This window comes from Protopterus annectens, chromosome 7.part1 (genome assembly GCF_019279795.1).
Source record: "Protopterus annectens isolate FY-2018-M chromosome 7.part1, PAN1.0, whole genome shotgun sequence".
In the NCBI taxonomy this organism is placed as follows: Eukaryota; Metazoa; Chordata; order Ceratodontiformes; family Protopteridae; genus Protopterus; species Protopterus annectens.
Genome location: NC_056740.1, coordinates 403,353,280 through 403,378,004, shown reverse-complemented (window position 1 = coordinate 403,378,004; position 24,725 = coordinate 403,353,280). Strand labels below are relative to the sequence as shown.

The 24,725-nt window shown below is 38.5% G+C and overlaps 1 protein-coding gene across 2 annotated transcripts in view; it reads right to left on the bottom strand.

Moving 5' to 3' along the window:
- The window catches only part of LOC122807796 (ubiquitin-like modifier-activating enzyme 1), a 2,541,412-nt gene that overhangs the window by 922,082 nt on the left and 1,594,605 nt on the right, over nt 1–24,725 (bottom strand). For both annotated transcript variants that reach the window (XM_044078854.1, XM_044078853.1), the window contains exon 22: nt 7,886–8,077. In XM_044078854.1, the coding sequence (XP_043934789.1) occupies nt 7,886–8,077 (192 nt within the window). The remainder of the gene's footprint in view (nt 1–7,885; nt 8,078–24,725) is intronic.

Here is a 24,725-nt window from a genome sequence, read left to right as displayed (position 1 = left end):
GACAGTTTACCACAGGGGGGAGTCTTATTACTCCCAGATTTGGAAGTGGAGGCCCCCCACTGCTTAGTCCTGTGTGTCCCCTGGGACTGAAACTTGGGGTTTCTGCTGTGTCTGGGTTTGGCTTGAGAAGACCTGGAAGGGGCTGGAAAGGACCAATTTTTAGAGGGCCAGTGCCTACTAAATCTAGGAGGCTGAACTTGTAAGAAATCTTTAACAGCTTGCATACATTTAACTTTATCTTCCATCTTTTTAAGAACTTCCTCAGCCTTGTTGCCAAACAGGTGGTCCTGATTTAAGGGAGCATCCAACAATTTAGCTTTAACATGATCAGGTAAAGATTGCTCCTTAAGCTAAGCATGCCTTCTGGGCACAGGCCCAGTAACAGCAATCCTGAAAGAGGCCTCTAATGAATCAAAACTACATTGCAAAGTATGTTTTCCAACGTGTTCAGCAGAATGCATTAAATCCTGAATTCTTTATTTTCCACACAATCAGGAATCAACATCATTTTCTGTTTAAGCAATCCAATAACATGTTGCTGATACTTTAACATATGAAACTGGCAGTTTAAAGCCCTAATGGCCAAGATTGCAGAAGTGTAAACCTTCTTACCCCATCTATCAGAAGGGGTAGGATTTTTAGCAGTAGAAGCCTTAATGCCCTTGAGCCCCTGTGAAATAGTCTCTGGATACGCAATACAATTTTTAAAAAGGAACTTGTGTGACGCAGGGACCCTGTAGTATCGGTCAGGTTTTCTGGGAGCAGGAGGCAAGGAATTAGGGGCCAAACTAGATTCTGAAAAAGCATCATCAACAATGTCTAATACAGGAGGAATAGCTAAAGGCCTATGCTGAGGCAGAAGTAAGAAATCCCTGAGCCTCTTTTTTGAATCAGAAAAAATCCTGGCTTTCCCAGTGGAAATGCTCCATTAGAGTATGTAAGGTTTCACCAAATGAAAACTCCTCAGGAGGGGAAGCAGAGGGAATAGAGTCCTCTGCATCAGAAGCCTCACAAGTAGATAAGGGCAAATCCAGATCATTAGAAAAATCAGAAAAAACAGAATCATGTTCAGAAGATTCATAAACAACTTCAGTCCTGGGCCTCTTAGAAGGGGGGGGGGGGGTTGGCTACCCTGATTAGAGTTATTAGATCTTCAGCCATTCTTATCATTTGCTTTTTAAGCATAGAGGCCTGAGCATGTGGCCTAGGCGTCAGTTTTTAGGCATGGTTCGAGATTTAGACCTAAGTGAAAAAGGAGGCGTTGGTTTAATATGCATGTCCATAAGCCTGAATACACCCTCAGAAGCCAGTGCCTGCACAGCAGCTCTGGACCCATCCAAGGTAGAGACATCCACGTATTCCATAGTTGAAGCATTTTGTGGCATACCGGACTCCGAATGGGTCTCAGTAGAGGCCTGCGAATCAGAAGTAGTGGGTATCAGGGGCTGAGAAAGTGCCTCACTGAGCACCGGCGAACTGGCAACTAGCTTAGGAGAAGCGTCGTCGGCAGTTTTGGACCTTGGCGGCCTGTCTCTGTCTTTATCCTTGTATTTTTTTGGAATCCCGGTAGCTGGATGGCTAAACGATGACATTTCTGGATAATTAAACTGAGAATCGAAATATTTAGAGGCAAAAATATACAGACGACGGACAGTGCGCTGATTAAATAAAACACAAAACTGACATAAAGGTATGTCATGGTCAGGGCCTAGGCAAGGAATACAGTACGATTGAAAATCTTTATGAGGCATTTGCTTCCCACAAGTAATGCAATTATTAACTTTTACTGACATCGGTAAGGAGCAAGAAAAGGTTTCCCCAACAGGGTACTTAGCTTTAGTTGAAGACCTCGGTTCTGAAACTCAAAAACGAAAATTTCAGGAGTCGGCTGACTGGCACTTGCGAGCTGCTTCTGCTTCGGGTACCGCACGGCAAGAAAGACTGATGTAATGGCGTTGGCTGCATGTTTTATACCCCTGATGACCTGACGTCATGAAAGAAGGAACAGCAACCGACGCAAGGCCCAAGACTTTGTTAATCAGGCTGACTCAGGGCTACCAGCAAGCAGATAACCCAAATGTAATGACTGCAACAGTGAAACACGAACAACATCAGTTGTGCCATCTGCATACTGAAAAAGTTTAAGTTGAGCACATTGCTATAGCACAGTGTCTCTGCTTGACATTGTGTAATTAAATACCTTAACTTATTGTCCTGCAACATTCACAGTACTGTAATGATGAAATCTAAGATGTGAAACTGTTTAGAAAAAAGCAGTATATACTTCTTTACAATGTTATCCATACATGCTTTTGTTGTGCACAAATTGCACACCACTAATTGTTACTGGAGCTTTTTTCTCCCGATTTCTTCTGTAAGATTGCTATGCCCATTAGTAACTGACCCAATTAACAAAGTATAATAAATAAATTGATATCTCATTTATAGAGCTTATAAATTAAAGCAGTTTATCTGTATTCCATTACAGACAGACTGCACTACATAAAAGATTGCAGTGTACATACTTAATGTGTTAAATAAGTGACACTCTGCTCGTCAAACTCCAAACCTCTGCTATTGGATCAAGTAGTTCACTTTTCATATATTCAAGTATAAATAGTCAAAATGCATAAGAAGCATGCAGTAAAACAGCAATAAGCACAACATGCAAACACATTCAAGACAGAATGAATACAGGTGTTTTTATAGGGTGATATAATATATTTCTAGGGGGACATACCTCCTGTGCTTCATGGTGTAGGGACAGTACCCCACCCATGTACATTTATTATACCAAGGTCACAATACCTCAAAATCAAGTGAAATGCATGACTTCCCAGCAAAACCAAGCACTGCATTAATCTCTGACAGGGGTGTATCCAGAAATTTATATGTTTGTACCCAAACCGAATGCTGTTGCCCCCCATCATTTAAAAATATACTCAACCCTTAAACTGTTGTCCCTTTGCACTTTGTAAAGCAACACATAATTTGCAATTGTTGCCAGATATAACCGTTAAGAAATGTTACTTTTTAAAGGAGCATTCCTATCGAGTAAGTACGTTTTGTATAACTCTGTAAAGCAAACACTAGTTTTGACTGTTCTATGTCTTTTGAGCTCTTTGAGACATAATATGTCATCTTTAACAACTGGCTTAAAATATGGTGTCATTTTAAAAAGGGGGTACAATAGTTTTCAGTCAGACAGGACATGGTTGACAGACCATGGTGCTTTGTCAGGGATGGTGTGCATCTATCCTCCCGGTATTTCAAATACTGGTGAAAACCTTTTCCACCTCGTATTATCTTTTTTTAGGCATTGCCAACCAGATAATCCTTCCAACACAGCTGTACCAAACCCAAAAAATCTGAAAGTGTTACTGCTCCATACCAAGAGTCTGAACAAGAAACGCCACTTCCTACAGGCTCTCATCACCTTGGAGAATGTACACCTTTCTATAGTCACGATACATGGTTTAAAGAAGCAGACAGCACCCAGGCAGTGCAGGGCTGTAATGCCTTTAAAGAGGCATACAGCACCCAGGCAGTGCAGGACTGCAATGCCTTCCACTCATTTAGACCAGATACTGTACAAGAAAACACAAAAGGGGGAGGTGTCTCTATATACATTAAAAATAAACACACCTCAAGGTTGATTCATCACCATGATGGACATGAGCTTCTCTATGTCCAAAGCACCATAAATAAGGTCCCATACTATATCTTTGCAAGCTATAGGTTTCCCTCCATGACCCAGGAAAACCACAACACTTACGTAAAGGTACTTGACACACTCCCCATCTGACCCAACACTATATTCATGGGCGACTTCAACAATCCCAACATAAACTGGGAATCATACATGACATCCAGCATACATGTCCAGAGATTCCCTGACTTTGTAAATGCCAATGCCCTGGACCAGCTAGTTCATACACCCAGTAGGGACTCAAGCATCCTTTCCCTGATCCTCACTAACATGACAGAATGATGCACCCCCACCCCCTCACATAATGTCTTTGCTTGTCTGGTCAGACCAAAAAGCAGTCTCCTTTGAGGTAAATGTAAAACCAAGGACACCTGGAAACTCTAGAACATTTAAGAATTATTCCAAGGCAAACTTCCCTCTACTAAGTCACACCCTAAATAAATTTCAAGCCTCTCTAACTCTGAGAATACTGTTGCCTAAGCAGAAACATTTACAGAAACCCCGTATAGCCATGTTGACAACTGTATAGAAACTGTTGTACCTACTCTAAACAAGGCCAGGACTGGTGCAAAAATCAAACCGTCCTGGTAGAATTCCAAAATTATTAGGCTATACAACAAAAGGAAAAAAACTCAAGACAAAAACTATAGAGAGAGATACCTAACAAGGTAAACGTTTCCACATCAGCCTAAACAAGGAACTCAGGGGGTTAATAAAGCCCACAAAGCCAAATCTGAGGTAAAATATCAGCCCAGGTTAAGGACAGCTAAAAGGCTTTCTTCAACTGTGTCCGAAACCTCAAAGGCAGAACACAACAATGTATCAAATTAACTGTAAGTGGTGCTCCCTACATGGAACAAGAAGATATAGCTAATCTCCTTGCTGACAAATTTGGGTCAAACTTTACCCCTCTTCCCACTAGGTATTCCTCAAGAAATTCCAACTGACTTGCCCCCAACCTTCACTAGAGTGCAGATCCTCAAGGTGATCTCCAAAGCCAAGACCACCACATCAATGGGTCGCAATAATATCCCATGATGCCGTTTTAATATCATGAAACATGAACTATCAGGTCCACTAGAATCTCTCTTCAACCACAATCTCCAGATAGGTTTTTTACCTAATGAATGGAGGACTGCAACAGTTATACCACTGCACAAGGGCAGCCCATCTACAGACCCAGGAAACTACTGACCCATTAGCCTGACAAGCCTGTTTTGCAAGGCTATGGAGAAGATAATCATGGCTATCATAAATTATGTCATAGATAATCTACAAACAATGGACCCCAGTAAATGATGTCATAGGTAATCTACAAACAATGGACCCCAGTCAGTTCATGTCTGTCAAGGACAGGTCTTGTCTGCTACATCTGGTGGACTTCTTTGAGAAGGTACGCAAAGTGATGGATAAGGGCAACTCAGTAGATGCGTCAACCTTGACTCATGTACTTCTTGAAATCAAGACTAACATCAAGGACTTCTGGCATCAGTTCTGCAGACAACTTCAAACTGTGAGCATTCATCGATTCTCCCAAGATACTAATATCCTCCAAGATGGTCGGATGCACACTAATAACTGGTGCCGGAGCCATGGTCTAAAACTCAATGCCAAGAAATATTTGAGCAAATGGACAAAGATATAGGAACTAATATATTATTGTTCACAATGAGTTTAAATGTATTTATTGCTTTCTTCTGCATAGACACCAATGTATACAGTTATATATTGTTCTGTAGTTTATAGGTTTTAAAACTGCATACATGTTATCAGTTCTGAGTTCATGTATGACAAATTATGATATTTTAAAATAGAAAAAAATTTAAGTAAAAAAAAAAAAAGAAATGCATCTCAATATCTTTTAGCAAGATGGCCACCCCCTGCAAACTACTGCATTGATAATACACACCCCTGTAAGACTATGATACTGTGATACTATAATACTATGATATACTCAAAAATATATCAGAGTACACTGAGTATGACTAGCTACACCCTTGATCTCTGAAGTGTTTGACCTTAGAATTAGTTCATTAAATTAATGGTGGTCTGAGGGCAAATCCATCATCTCAGGGCGTGCATAAAGAGGCAGTGAAATCTGACAACTTTCCATAACAGTTGTGTAATACTCAATCACTTTGTGTTGTGTGCCATGTAACGTCTAAATCTTAGAGCACATGAAGTGTTAATTTCCACACACACACACACACACACACACACACACACACACACATATATATATATATATATATATATATATAGCAGTAGTTTTAAGAATTCAGAACCTATACATTCTTTGTTAGAAATCTTTTTAATACATTTCTATGGTAGATAATGCTGGATAATGCAGAATCATAATAATTTTTAAATAACTATTGTAAGTTTAAAGAAACCATTAATAACGATTCTGTGAGCTTCCTAGTTGAAACCATTAGTAAGGGATTCCATTTTCCTCCTTTGTTCCAGATTGTTCCACATTTTGGCGATGGAAGGTTCAACGCTATGTTGCAACTCTAACTATTTAATGCACTAATTGTGTAAAACAGCACTACGTAGTACTTCATAGGATAATGAACAAATACGGCAATATGCGGACTGAGCCAATGATATAAACTACTCTATAATTAGCACTTCTTGCATAATACAGTCAAAATTTGTTACTTTAGTTAAAAAAATCCATAGTTATAAAACCAGGCCATGACACATAGTAGTAACGGTGTGATACCTGAATAATTGTCAAGGTACTTGGCGTACTACTTCAATTTAAGACACACACATTTTGGTGCTCTGTAATCAGGATAATTAACTGCACAGATGCAAATGTGAACATGATTAGTCAAAAGTCAGCAAAGTGGGATTTGCATGATTAACATGTACCCGATATGCTAATGTTCATTTATTATATAAGCACAATCATACAGACCATCTAAATATGTTGTAATTAAACATGGAATTCTTGAAAATGCTCCACCCTCTATTACTGCTTGATATTTTTAAGAGATCATATCCATGCTGGAAGAAGTCTTGGCAGAACCCAGTAATCAGATTCAGTTGAAGATATGTACCTCAGTAGATGATATGTCTGTGTTACTGTACCTTCAAAAGCCAATGTGCTGACACACTAATAGTTTATGGAAAACCTGCTCATCTCCGATGGTACCCTGGTAAGATGTACCTCTGTGTTTCAGAGTCCTGCTCCTTGGGTCCTACATGTATCTGCTAAGGTGCTTTTGCTCTTTTGTGACAGTTCTGTTAATCTTTCATATATCAAACAGTGTTATACTTTCCTATGTGTTGTTATAAAAGGCTTGTTACGAGTTAAAGTACTATGTGTACATGTACGCTGACAGGGTACCAATGTATATTGATCAGATTGTACTATCTTTTAGTTCTCCACTGTATGGTGCTGTATTGAATTTGTACTATGCTTCACATTTGTGATGTTTATGTTTTTTGTTTGTCACATAATATACTATATATGTACTGTGTAATACTTATACTTTGTGGAGCTTTTCTCCCCGGGCCTTCACTGAAAATGGGTTCTCCTTGGCCCAGTGGCTATCCCGGTAACTAAATGTAAATAAAAAAGAAAATATTAATGTAAGGCCATCACTGAAGAACAATCAACCTGCTACATACTTTCAAAGAAACATTGGTACATAACCAAGCAGTAACAACCATAATGGATATCCTTGTGAAAAGTCAGAACTGTAATTAGTATTAATCCTTAGAATCAAACCAGGGAACATCTTCCTGTAATACAGCAATGACAGACACTACATGACTGTACTGTCTTGGTCATAAAAATCAGACAATCATTTCTCAGTAACAGAAGTTTCTCTAACAATTTTATCAGATGCTTGGAATTTTCTCTAGGACATAACTGGCCAAAAAAGTAGAATAAAGTGGCCAAGTTAGAAAGTATTTCCAAACAAAGTTTACAATTTCATTAATTAGTATGCATTCTGCTGGATTCCAAATGTAGCAAAACAGGTTATAACAATTTTAGCACAGATATCCCTTCAGCACTTGAAAACCCACTGCCAGAATCATCACATACGAAAAGCTATTTAGGCCACCTACTCATTAAATTGATAAGGGTACAATTAAAGAAAGCAATATAAAATGGAAAATGAAGCCAGGCTAAACCAAGGAACTGGGAATAGTCTTACTTACCAAGTTACTTTTGGCAGCGAGGGGCTCAGAGAAAGCAAAGAAAGGAATTGCAAGGTTAATGAAGCCATTCCTGAATCTTTTAATTGTCTTCTGACCTTGTACGATGTTGTAGAGATGCAAACACACTAAGCCAGAAACAACAGCAGTGGTAGTGGCAATGGCAGGTATAATCTTTCCTGCAATTAGTTTGCTCTGAAAAATCAAAAGGAAAACAAGTATTTGTCAAGATCGAAGGTCCATCTTCATAGATTTACAGTTAAATATTAGGCTACCAATCGGCAGACTACTACAAGCCTAGGCAATAACCAGTGGTCAGAATCAAACCCTGTACTTCGTATCTGTGAGGAGAAGACCTTAGCCATTATGCCAACCCCTACTCCCCTCTGCAGTACAAGAATATTCTTTTTAACTTTGACTCTAAGCTATCATAAAGTCAATCCATCTAGCCATTTTCTGATGACCCATTTTCTCCATTACAAGATTGTGGGGACACTGGAACTTATCCATAAACCCAGTAGGTGCAAGGCATTGAAAAACATTCTGGACGAGGTGCCAATGTACTGTAGAATACAGTTTCATGCAGACATTCTCACACTCCACACATACTCACAGGCAATCTTAAGAATGCCAGTTCACTTTCTGCATGTCTTTGGGTGGTGGAAGGAAACCATAGAGACACAGGAAGACATGCAGACTTTGCACAGAAGCCCCCTCATCTTGAAATCGAACCAGGTAACATCTTCCTGTGATGCAACGATAGTCACTATGTGATTGCAGTATCTGATCATAAAAATCAGACAGACAAGCATTTCTTGGAAACAGAAGTATCTCTGACAGTGACAGGAGTATGTTGTCAGAATATAAAATTATTTTTTGGCAAACACATCCATAGTAAGATATTGGCTTTTTCAGATAGTCTGGGGTAATAACTACAATGAATGCTGCATTTACACATTTCTTTCTATGTAGTTAGTCTGAACTCCTCTGTTATTGCTTATTTTCTGCATTTTTTGTTTGTGAAATGTTTTTTATTTCACCTTGTCTGAACCTGAAATTTGTCAATATTGATCACTGCACTACTCCAATAAGCAAATATAAATAAATAAATTGTATTTATTATCTGTAAATTTATAAAAAGTAAGCCGAGTGACACCTCCATGTGTTTCTGCAGTTACATCCTATTGACATCTTAAGGCATCAAATATGGCTTGTTCATATTTGCATTAATAATTCCAAAACTGTGCTACATACAACATATTAAAATATTTCATCTTAAAGCTTACATAACGGAAAACATAACTGTATTGATATTTGCAGGTAAAGATATATTGGTGTTCATATAACATTTACTTATGCTGTTATAAATGTCATGTTTTTCGAAATATACTGACAACCAATTAGCACAGACAGAACAGGGGTACTTTTCCGTTAAACCCCTACCACTTCACACTACTGTGTTTTGCCGCTATTTCGTCGGCACTTTGGATTGCCTTCTTTCCTACCAACTCACTTATAGTACAGATAATTTCATTAGGTTTAGGCTGAACAATTAAAAAATATTTTAGACTTTATTACAGACTAACTCCTGAGATGTGGAAATGTGTTGAAAATCATTAACAGTTATGGCTTAACCTCTTACCGCAACAGATTTAGACAAATCTGAAAGCAATGGAGGAGCATAGCCCCTAAAATAGGGGCCGATTTTAAATAGTGCTCCCATAAACTCAGAAAGTTGCAAGAACAACTGTTTGGTGTTAGCATGCTTTTTTAGTGAACGATGTTTAGTCTGACACAAACGTTTGTCATTATTTTGTGACTTTAATCTTCACTGATTTGGAAGGAGACTGCACATGTTATGAGGAAACCCCCAAGAACATGAGGCAGAAATGATATTCTGAGAAAACTCTAGACAGCTGAGAGGTATATATTAAGGGAGTTGTCAGCAATATGCATAATTCTCCAACTTGGGGCCAAATGTCTAAAATAAGCTGTGCAACTTGTCAGGGATGATCAGAAATGACATGCTGACGTAGTGGTTGCATATCTCTCAAGCTGTTAGCTGACCAAAATTGGAAAGAAAACATAAGTAATGAGGGACAAAGGTGTAGAAGTACAGATGTGCATTTTAAATATTGCAGTTAAAGACTTAGAAAGTTGGTAGCATAGCATAGCAGGTTTTGTATTGCCATAAATTTTATGAAGGGTATGAAGTGTGAAAATTAATACCTTTTTTGTGTATTTCTTTTAATGTCATCTTCGTCAGTGTTGTAGCAAAGAAGGCAATCCAAACTGCTGACGAAATACTGCCAAAACACAGCAGCAAGAAGTGGTAGGGGTTTAACGGTATTTCGCCGGCAGTTTGGATAGCCTTCTTTGTGTATTTGTTTTTATGTCATCTTCATCAGTGGTGTAGAAAAGAAGGCAATCCAAAGTGCCGACGAAATAGTGTCAAAACACAGCAGCGAGAAGTGGTAGGGGTTTAACATAAAAGTACCCAGAACTGCTTAGATTCATATAAAAGCCCTCAGCTGGATGAGCAAAATGCTGCTGACAGTATGTGTATAATTTGAAAGGTTGCTGAGATATTTTAAGTTGTTTACAAAATATTACAAAGTTAACTTTTACTGTTTTAACTGTGATTTATAAAAATAGTTTTAGAACCTACAAAATACTATGATTATAAAAATAGTCTACACTGAAGAGTTTGTCATTTATTCTTGTTTAGTAATTCCTATAATTTCAGAGATATAAACTGAAATGTGAGGACATAATTTGATTATATCAAAAATCCTAGGCTGCACCCATTGGAAAGTACAGTGCAAAATTCCAGAGCTCCACTGGAGTGAATGAGTTAAAAAATAACATATGGTACAGTTATAAGAGTGTTTTTACAAAGTCAGTGGTTGCACCATAAAGATTATGTGCAATGTCTCGCACCTATCTAATGTCCAAAATGGTTGCCATACTGATACAGTAAGGATTTTTTGAAATGTGCTGATTACACAAAATGGCAATACTTCCTAACTTTATTACTGTCTCTAAAAAAAGTGGGCCATTTTCTGTGACCTCAACAACCACTGTGTGGACCAACATCATTACGCCTATCATAGTATATTATATGAGCAACAATATATTTTTTACCTGCACTAGACATACGTCTGCTGGGAAACAAATGGGAAGCTGTCATTACTAATTTAAAAGTCAACAAATAACAAAGTCGGTAAATAACTACTTGGAAATACATAATTTTCAATGAATACACAAAGCTGTATTTAATAAGTGTAATCCAAGTGGCTGTTCAATCACTTTAAAATTGCTGTTGCTGCATCCAGGAGCCACAAGTCTATACAAAATACATTGGAATGCCAAAAGAAAAAAAAACATACCAATGTTTTCCTGTTAAGTGGGCATCTGTAGTTTGTAAGAGAAAATGGGTATGATTATGTATGAATGTGTCAGCAATCTAAAAATTTTACATTAATTACATAATTGCTATTCACAGAGCCCCCCCCCCCCAAGCTGGATACCACAATGGACCACCCATCAGAGCCACAACTTCAATAGGAAGACAGTATCGGCTGTAACAGAGCCATATTCCCATAGTCCAACTAAATTAGACACCACTGAACTTTGCAAAATTCGTCAAGATGCACAAGATCTTCAAGTTGTTTGAAATATTTTTGCTCAGATACTTATGTATTCTATGACCTTATATCATAAGCAAAATCGTTTAAAAAATGTTCACGTCTGGCCACCAAGTACTGATGAATCAAAACACAGCATATCAAAATACTCATTTAACAAGACTAACCCAATTTAGAATTCCCAAGAGCTGATTCTCATAAAACTATGGCAGAAGGGCAAATAATTAAAAGTTGGAGACAGTAGAGTGTTTGTGGAAAATGATTATTCACTGTATACTGGCTAGAAGTGAAGTAAATTTATCCCAGCAATCAGTTAATGTTGAAAGGTAGGTGTAAAATTCAAGCCACTGTATCCAGCTGTTCTCAGAATATTTTTTCTTGGAGGATCAAAGTTATTTTTTGATCCAGAACAAGCTAAGGAAAATACAAAAGTTTGTCCAATGAAAAGTGGGCCGTCAAACAGAAGGGGTCCATGATTCTCATTCTTCTGATAATAAAGATCATACAGACTTCACCAGTGAAACCTTTCCCAGTGTTCCAAAGGAAAATGCTTGACATACAGAAAAAAGCACAGGAGTTGACTAAACAAATCAGGAGTAACTTGGACTTGTTCCACAGTCTGGGGTTGGGAAATGGAGATGAACAGAAAGAAGATCAACAACATTGAAACTGGTGAATAAATGTGAGACTATAAATCATCAATTTCATTTGTGAAGCATGGCTTTACGAGAAAAAGTAGCGGAGACAGACTGGACATTTGTTTACTTTTTTAAACTTATGGGAAGACTGAAATGTATGTACTCCACCATGTCATTAATGCTGGAATGACACTAAAAAAGACATGTAGGCATTTTAATGTAAAAAATAGTAAAATAGCTGGACAAAAGCATGATTAAGTTAATATGCTGCAATCTTGGGCTATTGGGATGTAAAAGTGCATTAATATATATATATATATATATATATGTGCAGAGTAAAGATGTTTCTCTTACTTTTGCTTAGGTGAATGTCTGGTTTAATGCCTTGGCTTAATGTAATAACAAGTTTATTTTGTGTAAGTGTGTGGGATTCAAAAACCCGAATGGCCTATTTAACGCAGGGAAAGAATTCCCTTGGCCATTATGCAGATTTTTGACCCTTTCCCCGCTGTAGAGCCATCTCGGAGTTGGTATATTTAGTTGGGGGGGGGTGGCGGCGAAGCCCCAAACTTCATTTTGGCTTAATTTTTTTTTTTTTGCGGCCGAGGGAATTCATTCCCTATGTTAAATTGGCTGTTCACTGTTTTAATTTTTAGATATTAGCAGTTCGACGTTTAGATATTCACTAATCTAAATGTTCGATCGGGTAATTTAGATAAGACCAGTCGAGTGGAGTCCCACAGGGATCGGTCCTTGGTCCTTTCCTGTTTGGCATCTACTTCTCAGAAGTCCAGGCCAACATGGAGGGACTCTGGCTGACCAAGTTCACAGACGACTGCAAGCTGGCAGCCATTATTAACTCCGCAAGTGATGTAGGCATCGTACAGAAAGGCCTCACTTAGACCAATGACTGGTGTCAAAACCATGGCCTTAAGCTTAATGCCAAAAAATGGTTCAACATCCCCTTTGGGAAAAACTCAGGTCCCACTAATTACCACATCGATGGGAGCCCACTGAAGACATTATAAGAGATCTGGGGAGCCAGGTTGACAGCAATCTCTCCTTCAACCACCACATTGCCACTGTGGTTAGAAAGTCCTTCTATGTGGCACATCTCATTACCAAGGGTTTTGCATCCAGGAAGAAAGAGGTAATTGTCTCCCTCTACTCTTCCCTCATTAGATCAATCACAGAGTATAATGCCCCACTTGGCATGTACCTCACTAGACACATGCAACAGCTGGAAAGGCCATAAAAGTACCTCATGAAAAGGATCCTAGGCCTTAAACACATGTCCTACACAGACAGACTCAAAAAACTCTAGCTATTCTCTGTCTCATATCGTCTACTAAGAGACGATCTCTGCTTGACTTACAAAGCCATATCTGACCCAGCTCTGTTAGAAATGCTACATCTAAAGAAAATGCAATCTCTCCACACCACACGCTCCAGAGACCTCAACCTTATTACCATAATCAACAGAACATGCTGGAGGGACAGGTTCATAACCCAGAGACTGCCCATGCTATGGAACTGACTTCCCATACATGTCAAGCAGAGCAGCTCACTGGCCGTCTTCAAGAGAAATCTTGATGACTGGATGGGAAATAGAATGTTCACCCCGGGGATCACTGCAGTGGCTCTACTTGATAGAGGCACTGGGAACTAATGTCGGGCGGCATGATGCCAGGTACTTCTATGGGTTAGGCTTGTAAAGGTTCCAGGGCCATTAGCCTAGTACACACTTATGAACCTATGATATCAGAGTACAGGAAAAGAGAAAGGGTCAGGGGAATCCTAAGTGAAAGACCTGCTCTGGTACAGGTTTTTAGTTGAATCTAGAATAGAAGCTTGTATATAAATAGGGATAATTAGCAGGGCATATACTTGTGAAACAATGTACAATAACTATAGGAATCAATCAGGGGAGATTAGAAAATATTGGGAAGAGAGACTGAATAAGCAATTTACAAGGAAACAATGGGAGGACATATATATGGCTCCTAAGTATTCAACAAAGTCTAGAAGATTTAGGATTTTTGCTTGGCAGTGTTTGCATAGGTATTTTATACTCCAAACAGATTCCAAAGAATTTTTCCTCAGGTAGATGGCAAATGTTGGAGGTGTGATGGTGAACAAAGAGGTAACTGGGAACATATGTTTTGGTAGTAAAATGAGTTGACAGACTAAAATTCCCTACAGGGTACTCTTGTCAGAAATACTGGGTGAGCAAATAGTTATAACTAAGGAAATTATTTTTTGGGGATACAATATCTGAATTGCCTGGACATAGTAAGGTCTTGTTAAGATTAATTCTAGTGGATGCCAAAAAGCAATTACTAGAAAATGGAAGTCAAAGTCTAAACCAGCGGAATTTGAAGTACTGAATATTGTAACTGAGGTAAAAGAACTGGAAGTAAGATGTTTAGAAAAGGATAGCAGCAATTACACAGAAAAAATGGAAATTGTGGAAACGACATGGAGAACAACATTACAGAAGAGGCGTGAGGTTTAAGAGAAGGCAGGAAGTGAGCAGTTTAAATATATAATGCTGAAATGATGACAATTATACAAAATAATACATATGATGTATGATGTCTGTAACTGGGAACATGTTAGTATGGCTTCTTTTGTTTTATATAACTGTATGTTTACTATGTACTAGTGATAATTCAATTTAAGACAACTGAGAGCCACTGCATAACCTGAATTTCATCCTTTTTTTGTTTCTCTGTTCTGGTTTTCACTATGTGGATGCCCAGATATATACTGTACACACACACACACACACACACACACACACACACACACACACACACACACACACAGACACACAGACACACAGACACACAGACACACAGACACACAGACACACATACACACACACAGACACACACACACAGACACACAGACACACACACAGACACACACACACACACACACACAGACACACACACAGACACACAGACACACACACAGACACACACACAGACACACACAGACACACACAGACACACACACACACACAGACACACACACACACACACACACACACACACACACACACAGACACACACACACACACAGACACACACACACACACACACACACACACAGACACACACACACACACACACACACAGACACACACACACAGAGACAGACACACACACACACAGACACACACACACACAGACACACACAGACACACACACACACACACAGACACACACACACACACAGACACACACACACACAGACACACACACACACACAAACACACACACACACACAAACACAAAACACTTTTTTTTTATTTTGCCCATTATCCCCCCACTACAATCACGGGAGGAAAACTGCATAAATTTAAATCATTGATGGAGCAGAAAATCAAACCTTAATAACATTGATTCCCTATGTAGAAGTGATCCATATGTTACATACTGGGGAGGTGTACCACAGTAAATTGAAGTCTCACCCACTTTTACGTCTTGTTGGGAGAATATGTTAACAAAAAAACACACAAGAATCTTATTTCAGTTGCAAAAATGCACTGATCTCAAAACAATGGTCATAACATTCATGAGATGATATGAAATATTATAGCAATAACCCACACCTGGGTGTGGGTAATGCTGGATTTACCCACGGTTGGCGAGATTTGGTCACGAGGGCGAATCCAGCATTACCCACACCCAGAAGTGGGTTATTGCTATTATACAATGACATTATTTAAGAAAAAAAAATAATTAATTTTCTTAAATAATGGCATTGTATAATGCCTCCTTGCTGCCCTTCCGCAGCTGTCTGGTATTCTGCGGCAGTTCTGATGTACTGCACATGCCTATGCCTACACAGTACATCAGAGCTGTGCGCAAAAACAACAGAGAAAGCAAGATCTCCGTTGCTTTTTATTGTCTCGCTATGTTAAATGGGTTTAACATAGCGAGATAGCTTTAAAATAAGCAACCGAGAATTTTAAAGCTGTCTCGCTATGTTAAACCCATTTAACGCAGCAAGACAGTTTTGAAAAAAGCAACAGAGAAAGCAAGATCTCCGTTGCTTTTTACAAACTGTTTCGCTATGTTAAATGGGTTTAACATAGCGAGACAGCTTTAAAATAAGAAAAGGAGATCTCTGTTGCTTATTTTAAAGCTGTCTCGCTATGTTAAACCCATTTAACATAGCGAGACAGGTTTAAAAAAAGCAACGGAGAAAGCAAGATCTCCGTTCTTTTTACACACTGTGTCGCTATGTTAAAGGAGTTTAACATAGCGAGACAGCTTTATAAAAAGCAACGGAGATCTCCGTTGCTTTTTTTAAACCTGTCTCGCTATGTTAAACTCCTTTAACATAGCGAGACAGTGTTTTAAAAAAGACTTACACTAATGGAAGACCGGACCTTTTCCATTAGTATAAGTCGATTTACAACGTGCACGCTGACCAATCAGCGTGCATGTTTTGGAATATTAATGGGGGGATCATGGTATAATACTGAATTTTGAGTCAAAAATATAGGAAACGTACAAAGTTATAAGGCTGCACTCACCCAAATGATTGGAAACTAATATACAAGGTGTTGTTAGTATTTTATTTACTTTATTTTACTTTATGTTTACTGGTGTAGTCCAACTGGGGGACAGACCTATTTACAGTGGAAACCTAGATAGAAAGGTTCCAATACAAACAGTAACCCCCCGCCCCCAAGGCGCATTATGATGTCCTATTCCTTAATAGGTTCATAGGTGTTTACTAGGCCAATGATCACAAGGGCCTTTTTAAGCCTAGCCATGCATCCCAAATCTCTCACAAGTTTTGATACCCTTAATAAGTGTAAGCAGGGGTTTGGAGATAAAACATTTACAAGCAGGGACCTGGAAGATGAACCATTTACAAGATGCCTGTGTCCATTAGAGACATAGGTGCCAAACCAGGGATAAATTTCCTGTTCCCCATCCAATTGTCCAAGTTATACTTGAACTGTTAGGGAGGAACTCTGCTTCACATGGACGGGAGCCTGTTCCAGAGATGGGGTAATCTCTGGGATACAAACCTGTCTCTCCAGCAGGTCCTACTTATATCACAGGCAAGGAGGTTTAAGTCTTTAGAATGAGTAATTCTGGTGCTGTTCATTTTGTGGATATACAGGAAGTACATTAGAGTGGGGTCTGAAAATGCCCTGTATGTCGGGCATAGATCTCCCCTCAAAAGTCTGTAGGAGGCAAAATACAGGAATAGAGCCTTGCGGCAGAATGCATTGGACATTTTACTTAAGCCCTGTATTCTTTTAGTGAGGAACCTCTGTGGACATTCCAATTGTTGGATATGCCTGGTTAAGTACATACCAAAGGGGGCATTGTACTCAATGATAGGTCTGATGAATGCCAAATACAACAGAACAATGACCTCCTTGGACTTAGATGCCATACCTTTGTTTATAAGTTGTGCAACACAGAATGATTTCCTCACTACTGTACACACGTGATGGTCAAAGGCTAGATTACTATTAATGTGTGTCCCTAAGTCCCTGACTACTGGGTCAGCTTTAAGATGTGTGTTATCAATATGATAGTTACCAGGGGTGGATGGCTTCCCGAAGGATATATTATGCATTTCTTGGCATTTAGTTTTAGCCCATGGCTCTGACACCAGTTATTTGTCTGTGTTATTCCCTCCTGGAGAACATTTGTGTCAGGGTGGGATTCAATGACAGCTCCTAATGCACAATCATCTGCAAATTTAGTCAACCAGAGATCACAGACATTCGCCTTAAATTCAGAGAAATAAATGCCAAAAAGGAGCAGTCCAAGAACTGATCCCTGAGTGACTTCATTTGTGACTGGCCTCTTTCTAGAGGTGGGCTCCCTAATTCTAACTTCCTGGATCCTGTCTGTGAGCCAGGTGGCTACCCACTGGGTGACATATGGGTTTGTAGCTAACCTCTTGAGTTTGTCAACAATGCCTGAGTGACATATTGTGTCAAATGCCTTGACCTGGTCAAGGTAGGCATTGTGAACCATTTTGCTCTCATCCATTGCTTCGGTGACCTTCTCAAAGAAGTCCACCAGGCTGAGTAGGCATGACCTGCCCTTGATGAAACCAAACTGGGCTGGTTCCAATGTCTGGATGTGTACTATATCACTACTGATCAAGTAATTTGTTTTATTAAATCTCCCCCATCCATCGATTCGCTGCAATATATTTAAGCTTTTGACTCGGCTCTGAACTCGGGCAAACAATGCAATTCACACCTTGATGACAGATACGTTTTCCCACACTCTTAATTCCAAAGTGAATCGATATAGCAGTACCCGTGTGTATTCTCAGAGAGTACAGCAGATGAAAAGAGTTTATCAGAGTTCTGTCTAAGTTAATTATCACTACATTGTGTTGTGTAACACTGCAAACTGGTCAATTTGCCACGCGACAATTCTTTTTTGATACCTGTACACCTATACCAGGTATTTGATTCTGATGAAGTCTCTGGATAAGAGATGAAAGCGTTTAATCCGATATTTTCTGTGCTGTGTGTTTTTTAATAAACTGTTGAAGCGAACGGCTGAGACTTGTGGATTTTTGAATTGGTCAGCCTCTATTGGATGACTACCTGAAATTCATCTAACTTGTTCTTTAACCTAATTTAACTTAAAAAAGCAGCTACTGGCATAAAATACGAAAGTTTAAAATAAAAATGGAGCAAAGCTCTGGCCAGTAATTTAAGTGCTGTGGACCAAATCATACCATGGTCCACTGCAGCGATAAAAGACTATACTGACATTTAACAGGAGCAGATGGGAAGCATGCTGCCCATTTACAAAGAAACAAGTGAGGGTGCCAAGGGTTGCTGTAACAATACTGCCAACAATGTGGAATAAGCCATATAGAATTTGTATTTATTTCATACTGCCTGCTGATTGCACAATAAAAGAAGTTTTCAGTAAGTAGATAAATATTGAAATTTACATACATAAAACACATGTTATTATTAATATTTAAGAGAAAGTCTTAAATTCTAACATTTGGATTTTCTGTACGATTATCAAACTTCCTTTCAGATGGAGAAGAGGCAAAAAAATTAATGCGCTATGTAAAAGGACCAAAAATGACACTGGGTTCTGGCTGGAGCCAAGCCTGATGTTCACTGCAGCTAAAGAAGCACTGTCTCATATGCTGCTGCCTTTCACAGCTGTCTGTCTGTGGCAAAGTGCAGTCGTATATGCAGCTGCAGTGAAAGTGTAATTACAGAGGGTGTCGATACCTCAATCAGACTGCTGACTGGCAGGCAAACTACTTCAGAAGACATTTGATGCTGTACACCTGTACTAATCTGATATCTCTAAGCCTTCTAGACCCTTTGAAGAAAAAAAACATGAATTAATGCCGACATTAGTTTTCTGTTTGTTAACCTGAAGAAGTCAGCTGGTCCATAAACCCTTTTCAGCTACATCCTAAGCCAGACAAATTACAGATATGATGGTTTCTATCACCTGTTAATCTAAAGTTAACAAATGCATGTAAACACAACATCAAGTTCAGAAGGTATTAATTCTACAACATTATTTACAATATAATTGTTTAACAGGTTAGGCCTACTATAGCATTTGATTGATGCATTTGTGACATTCATATGGTATGAATAGGGGAAAACGCAGTACTTACTACATTTTTAGGAGTTAGGTAATGATGTTATACCGCTCTTTGTGAATGCATTTGAAATGTAATCAATTATAGAAAGTGTTCACAGTTCACTAACTCTAATACTATTTTGGTCTGCCCATGTTTTTAGTTCTTTAAAAGTATGAAGTCTGCAATTTTAATTTAGCTTAGAATGTGCTTTCTCCCAAAAGTAGAATGACTTATTTAAATCCAAAAACTTCACCCAAGGATTATGACTTATTTTTCTATTAAAATATTTTTGGGTAAAATGGTCTGACAATCATTCAGGACTGAATGGACCATATTAACATAAGCCTGACAGGTGACTGCCTTAAAGCCCCGAGTGTAAAATTATTTATGTATATATATACTACACCAAGGGCTTTAAAGCACTTACAAAATTGGTCATCTGTATGCTTACATACATTAATGTTTAAATTGACTAGTTTAGGTAACCAAAACATTTATTTCATATTGTATTTGATGTAAAACTGTCCCTACACTTTAGGTTACACCTGCTTTTAAAGTGGTAACAAAGCACAATTTGTCTAGATTTTAATTAGGAACACTACATCATTTGATATGCTCGCTAATGAAATTGGAAGTTTGTAGGTATTACATCAAAATCCCAAAATCTGTTACATTAAATGCCATATACTCATGAAAATAAGTGTAGGTGTCTGTGTCTAGGCATTGTAAATATTTTTGAAAAAAATTAATAAGGTTATCTTGTGGTAGCACCTGAAAAAGTATGATAATTAGTGCACATTTCTTTCATGAAGAGTAATTTTTCACCTGTGTGTGAAGCTTCGCATCAGATGTGGGAAATCACTTTGTACGATGGAATGGAGCAGTTGCAGTGAAGAGACCATAATATGAGGTACCAGAGATAACAGGTAGAAAGAATGTTCTCTTAATATTTGAATTTAGTAAAGTTACAAAGAAACATTTGACAACTTTAAATTACATTTGGAAATGTAGCATAGAGGGGAAGGCTAGAAGCTGCTAAGTACCTTTATCATACTATTGTGGGTTTGATTCCCTCCGTGTCCACTTGTGTACACTGTGGTGTCAAAGTAGTTATTTAGCCAGATTGTGCTCTCAAGATGCCTCTAAAAAGAACTGCTTGTGCCTTATGCATTTTGCTTGGTAAAAATAGATGAAAAAATCAAATGGATGTTGACTGCTTTAGCAATTAGCAGTAATTCTGTATAAACCCTCAGAGTGTTGCCAATTTTACGTAGCAACAAACTTTGGCTAAAACACCTTGCAATTACACAGATTACTGAGCTGAGCATAAACGTTGCTCCAGAACCGCAATGACCTGCAGAACCGCAATGACCTGATTGCTATGGCTTTCTTTGTCTTTCTAAAATTAGTACAGTTATGTGAGCAGACAGAGTTCACTGTTCCTCAGGAACACGTGGCTTTCGTGCTCTGCCTGTTATTTTATTTAGGCAGACAGGCAAAGAGGCAGGCAGAGATGTAGACAGACAGCTAGCTAGGAAGCTAGACAGACAGACAGATAATCATTAATTCCACTGGTAGAAGAACTGTCACCCTTTGGCACCTTTATTACTGGTAGACTGAGTTGTGTTTAGACTTGCATGGCAGCTACTGAACCAATCACTTGCATCTTCAGAAATGACACATCAGTGGGAAAGTCCACTAGTATTATATCATTTCCAGGTACGGAGAATGCATAACATGGATCAGTGATGTTCCTCACAGTGATAACTGCTGCAGTAGCCCAAGCTGTTTGGGTTTATATCCTGCTAAAGATGTAACATCCGAGCAGCTTCCAAAGCTTCAGGACACCTTTGACACATGCAAACCCTCAGCTAACCAAAAGACAGGTTTGGGCACCAAGCCCTTCAGAACTTTCCTGATGCCAAACAGGCCACTCATCTGTGGGATTCTGTGGATTCACAGCCAGGTTTTGCTGTTCCATTCCTGGGTAGATCTTCCACATAACATTTTCTTTTTTAAACTTAACTTTCCTCTTAAGGAAAATACATTTTAAGTTAGGAGTATAAGCTTTTGTTCACTGTCAAACAGATTTACTGTACTTTTAAACAGAAGTGCACTTTTGTTTCTGACAATGTAAAGGTTAAACATTCAAAAACTGTTTTTTTTATTTTCTGTGGAGAAACTGTGTTTAATTTATTTTTGGAGATGACAGTTACTTTAAAATACTTTTAATTTTTACTGCCGTGTGCTGCTTAGCTTCCCTGAGAAAGTAGCACCATTTTGGACTGTCCATGGAACAAACTACCAGCCCCACAGTTGGCCCTTCTTCCAACCACAAAAAGTAAAAAAAATAACTAAACAGTCTTTGCCACTACAGCAGGCTAGCAATTTGCCTTAGCTGCATGTGGGGGATTCTGCTCTGGCCAAAGCTGGTTCTTCAGACAATCATCTTTTTCCCAGGGTCACTCATGTAGCATATACAGACACTATGAACCGGGGTTAACCACACCATCTGCAGCTGTTGGAGGGTCCCCTCAGAGGGCAAGGGAGAGCCACTCCTGTTAATTTTGGGAGAAGGGGCAAGGAAGGTGCTAGAAGGAAACTGGGAGAAATTTAAAAGAACATTTTGAAGGAAGCTCCAGGGAACATTTAGGGCTTCGTGGAAGACATGGTACATTGAAATGTAGGACATGTCCACAATGTAGTTTTATTTTGGAAAACAAAAATGTTATGCTAGACAATTATTCTAATTTTAGAATGGATCTAGCTAAAGGTAATTGTGCAAGTAAATATATAATTTACTTGGCTAAGTGCTGGAGATGTTCGGCTTTTTGTTTGAGAAAACTGAAAGCAACTTTAGAAAGAAAATATAAAAGCATGTTTATAATACAGCAAAGTGCAATGAAAATAGTACACTGTATAAACATATTAAAATGTTTCCCACACACAAAAAAATTTCTTTTTGGTATTTTGGAAAAATTAGACCCCTACCCAAGAGGAGGAGACATAAAGTTGTCATTGAAATATAAAGAAGTGAAGTGGCAAATTAAACTTAATGTTGTTTGTCCACCAGGTATAAATGAAACAATTTCCATTCACCCTCTATTAGCATTAAAGGCAAATAGATGGTGATCATCAATTTATTTGGTGTATTTTTAGATGTGATCAATGATGTGTCACTTACTGTATGTAACGGTTTTGTTTGTCTTTTCGGCTTTTCCCGGTTAAGGGTCGCCACAGCGGAACTCCGGTCAGCTAATGATTGGCAGTAGATTTTTTTATGGTGCCGAGTTGCCAGCCCAATGCCCAACCTTCAGCGAAGGCATGCCCATTCATGCATGTCTTTCGGAGGCCACTCGACCGCGGGGAAGACATGCAGACTCCATGTAACGGTGTGCATTTAAAATATTTTTATTTGCAGAGGAATGGAGATGGGATGGGAAGAATATAAGCCTGCTTCTTATTGGTTAATTGTTAAATTGTCTTAATTGTACATGGTATATATACTTAGAGGTTGTAGTTTTAAACTGATTCTAATGAAGTTAATGGACGAAAGCACTTAATCGTTTAATAAAAAGTGCTACCAGTTTCGTTTTGGTTGGGAGTTTACTTTTTTGTGAAAACTGGTTTGCTACAAGGCTGCTTCGAACGTATTGTTTACTGTTGACAGTGGCACCGAGTGGGATGGCAGCTTGGATTACTATTGTGTGTTCACAGTTTATCATTACACACTGATGATAGATGTTATGCATGTATTTTGGATGCTCTAATAATTTTGTACAACCATCCTACTTAAACAGAAAAAGCAAACAGCATAACACTGAAATTGATGAGTTCTGTCACCATTCTACAAGCAGTGTTTAAAACCAAAGTGCCTTTGTCATAATATCTCTATTAAAATATATTTCTTATTCATCTCATGAATGACAAACCTTAACTGTGGAACAACAGTCTACTATGACCAATAACATTAATTTCTTTCAGGTTTGCTGAATACTGACAGATTTCTTCACTTATCATGGAAGCTAACAGAGTATGGCTTTTGAAAATGCATTTCTTTATCCCCTGGATGGACATGTGATTAAAAATTATATCTATGAAGAAAAAATACAGTTCAGTGCCATAATTCTGTTGAAACATGGTCAGTTGTTGTGTAAGTAATATAACAAAACACAACGGGCTAAAGGCATTGGTACAGTTTATGTAACTGGCTCTAATACATGGTTTGGTACAGTTTATGTAACTGGCTCTAATACAAGGTTTGGTACAGTTTATGTAACTGGCTCTAATACAAAGTTTGGTACAGTTTATGGAACTGGCTTTACTACAAGGTGCTCGCATGCTATTAGCTCGAGACACACCTGCTCGCTGCAATTTACTTGAACTCCCACTACCTCGATATCCCCTTTCTACATAGCCTTCCCAATACCCAGTCCTTTAAAACTATATAGCCTTATCAAAACCTGATCTCTGTCCCTAAAACTCGCTTCTCATGCCCCAAATTTAAAATCCTCCTTCTGCTCCTAACCTTAAATTTACATCCCCAATTCATCTCACTCCTTCACCATGGCTGCTGCACTCACCTCAAACTCAAACAATTACTTATTTATTTTACTTATCTATCTTTGTTGACAGAAAAGTCCAACTGGGACAGATACCCTTTTTCAGAGGAGACTGAAGGAGAAAAGCTCAATTATTCACACGTACGCAATACAAAGTATATTTTCATTTTCCATATTATATATTTCCATTTTGGATACATACAATCATACAGTTTGTTCACAAACATTACATTACAGACATCATACAATTTGTGACTATAGGAAGAACAGAAAATAGGAGACTACCTGAGCATTTGTACAAGGCTGTAGAAGACAGAAATACAAAGAAAAACAAGGGATGACAAACAATGGTATTTGGGTTGAAATTAGT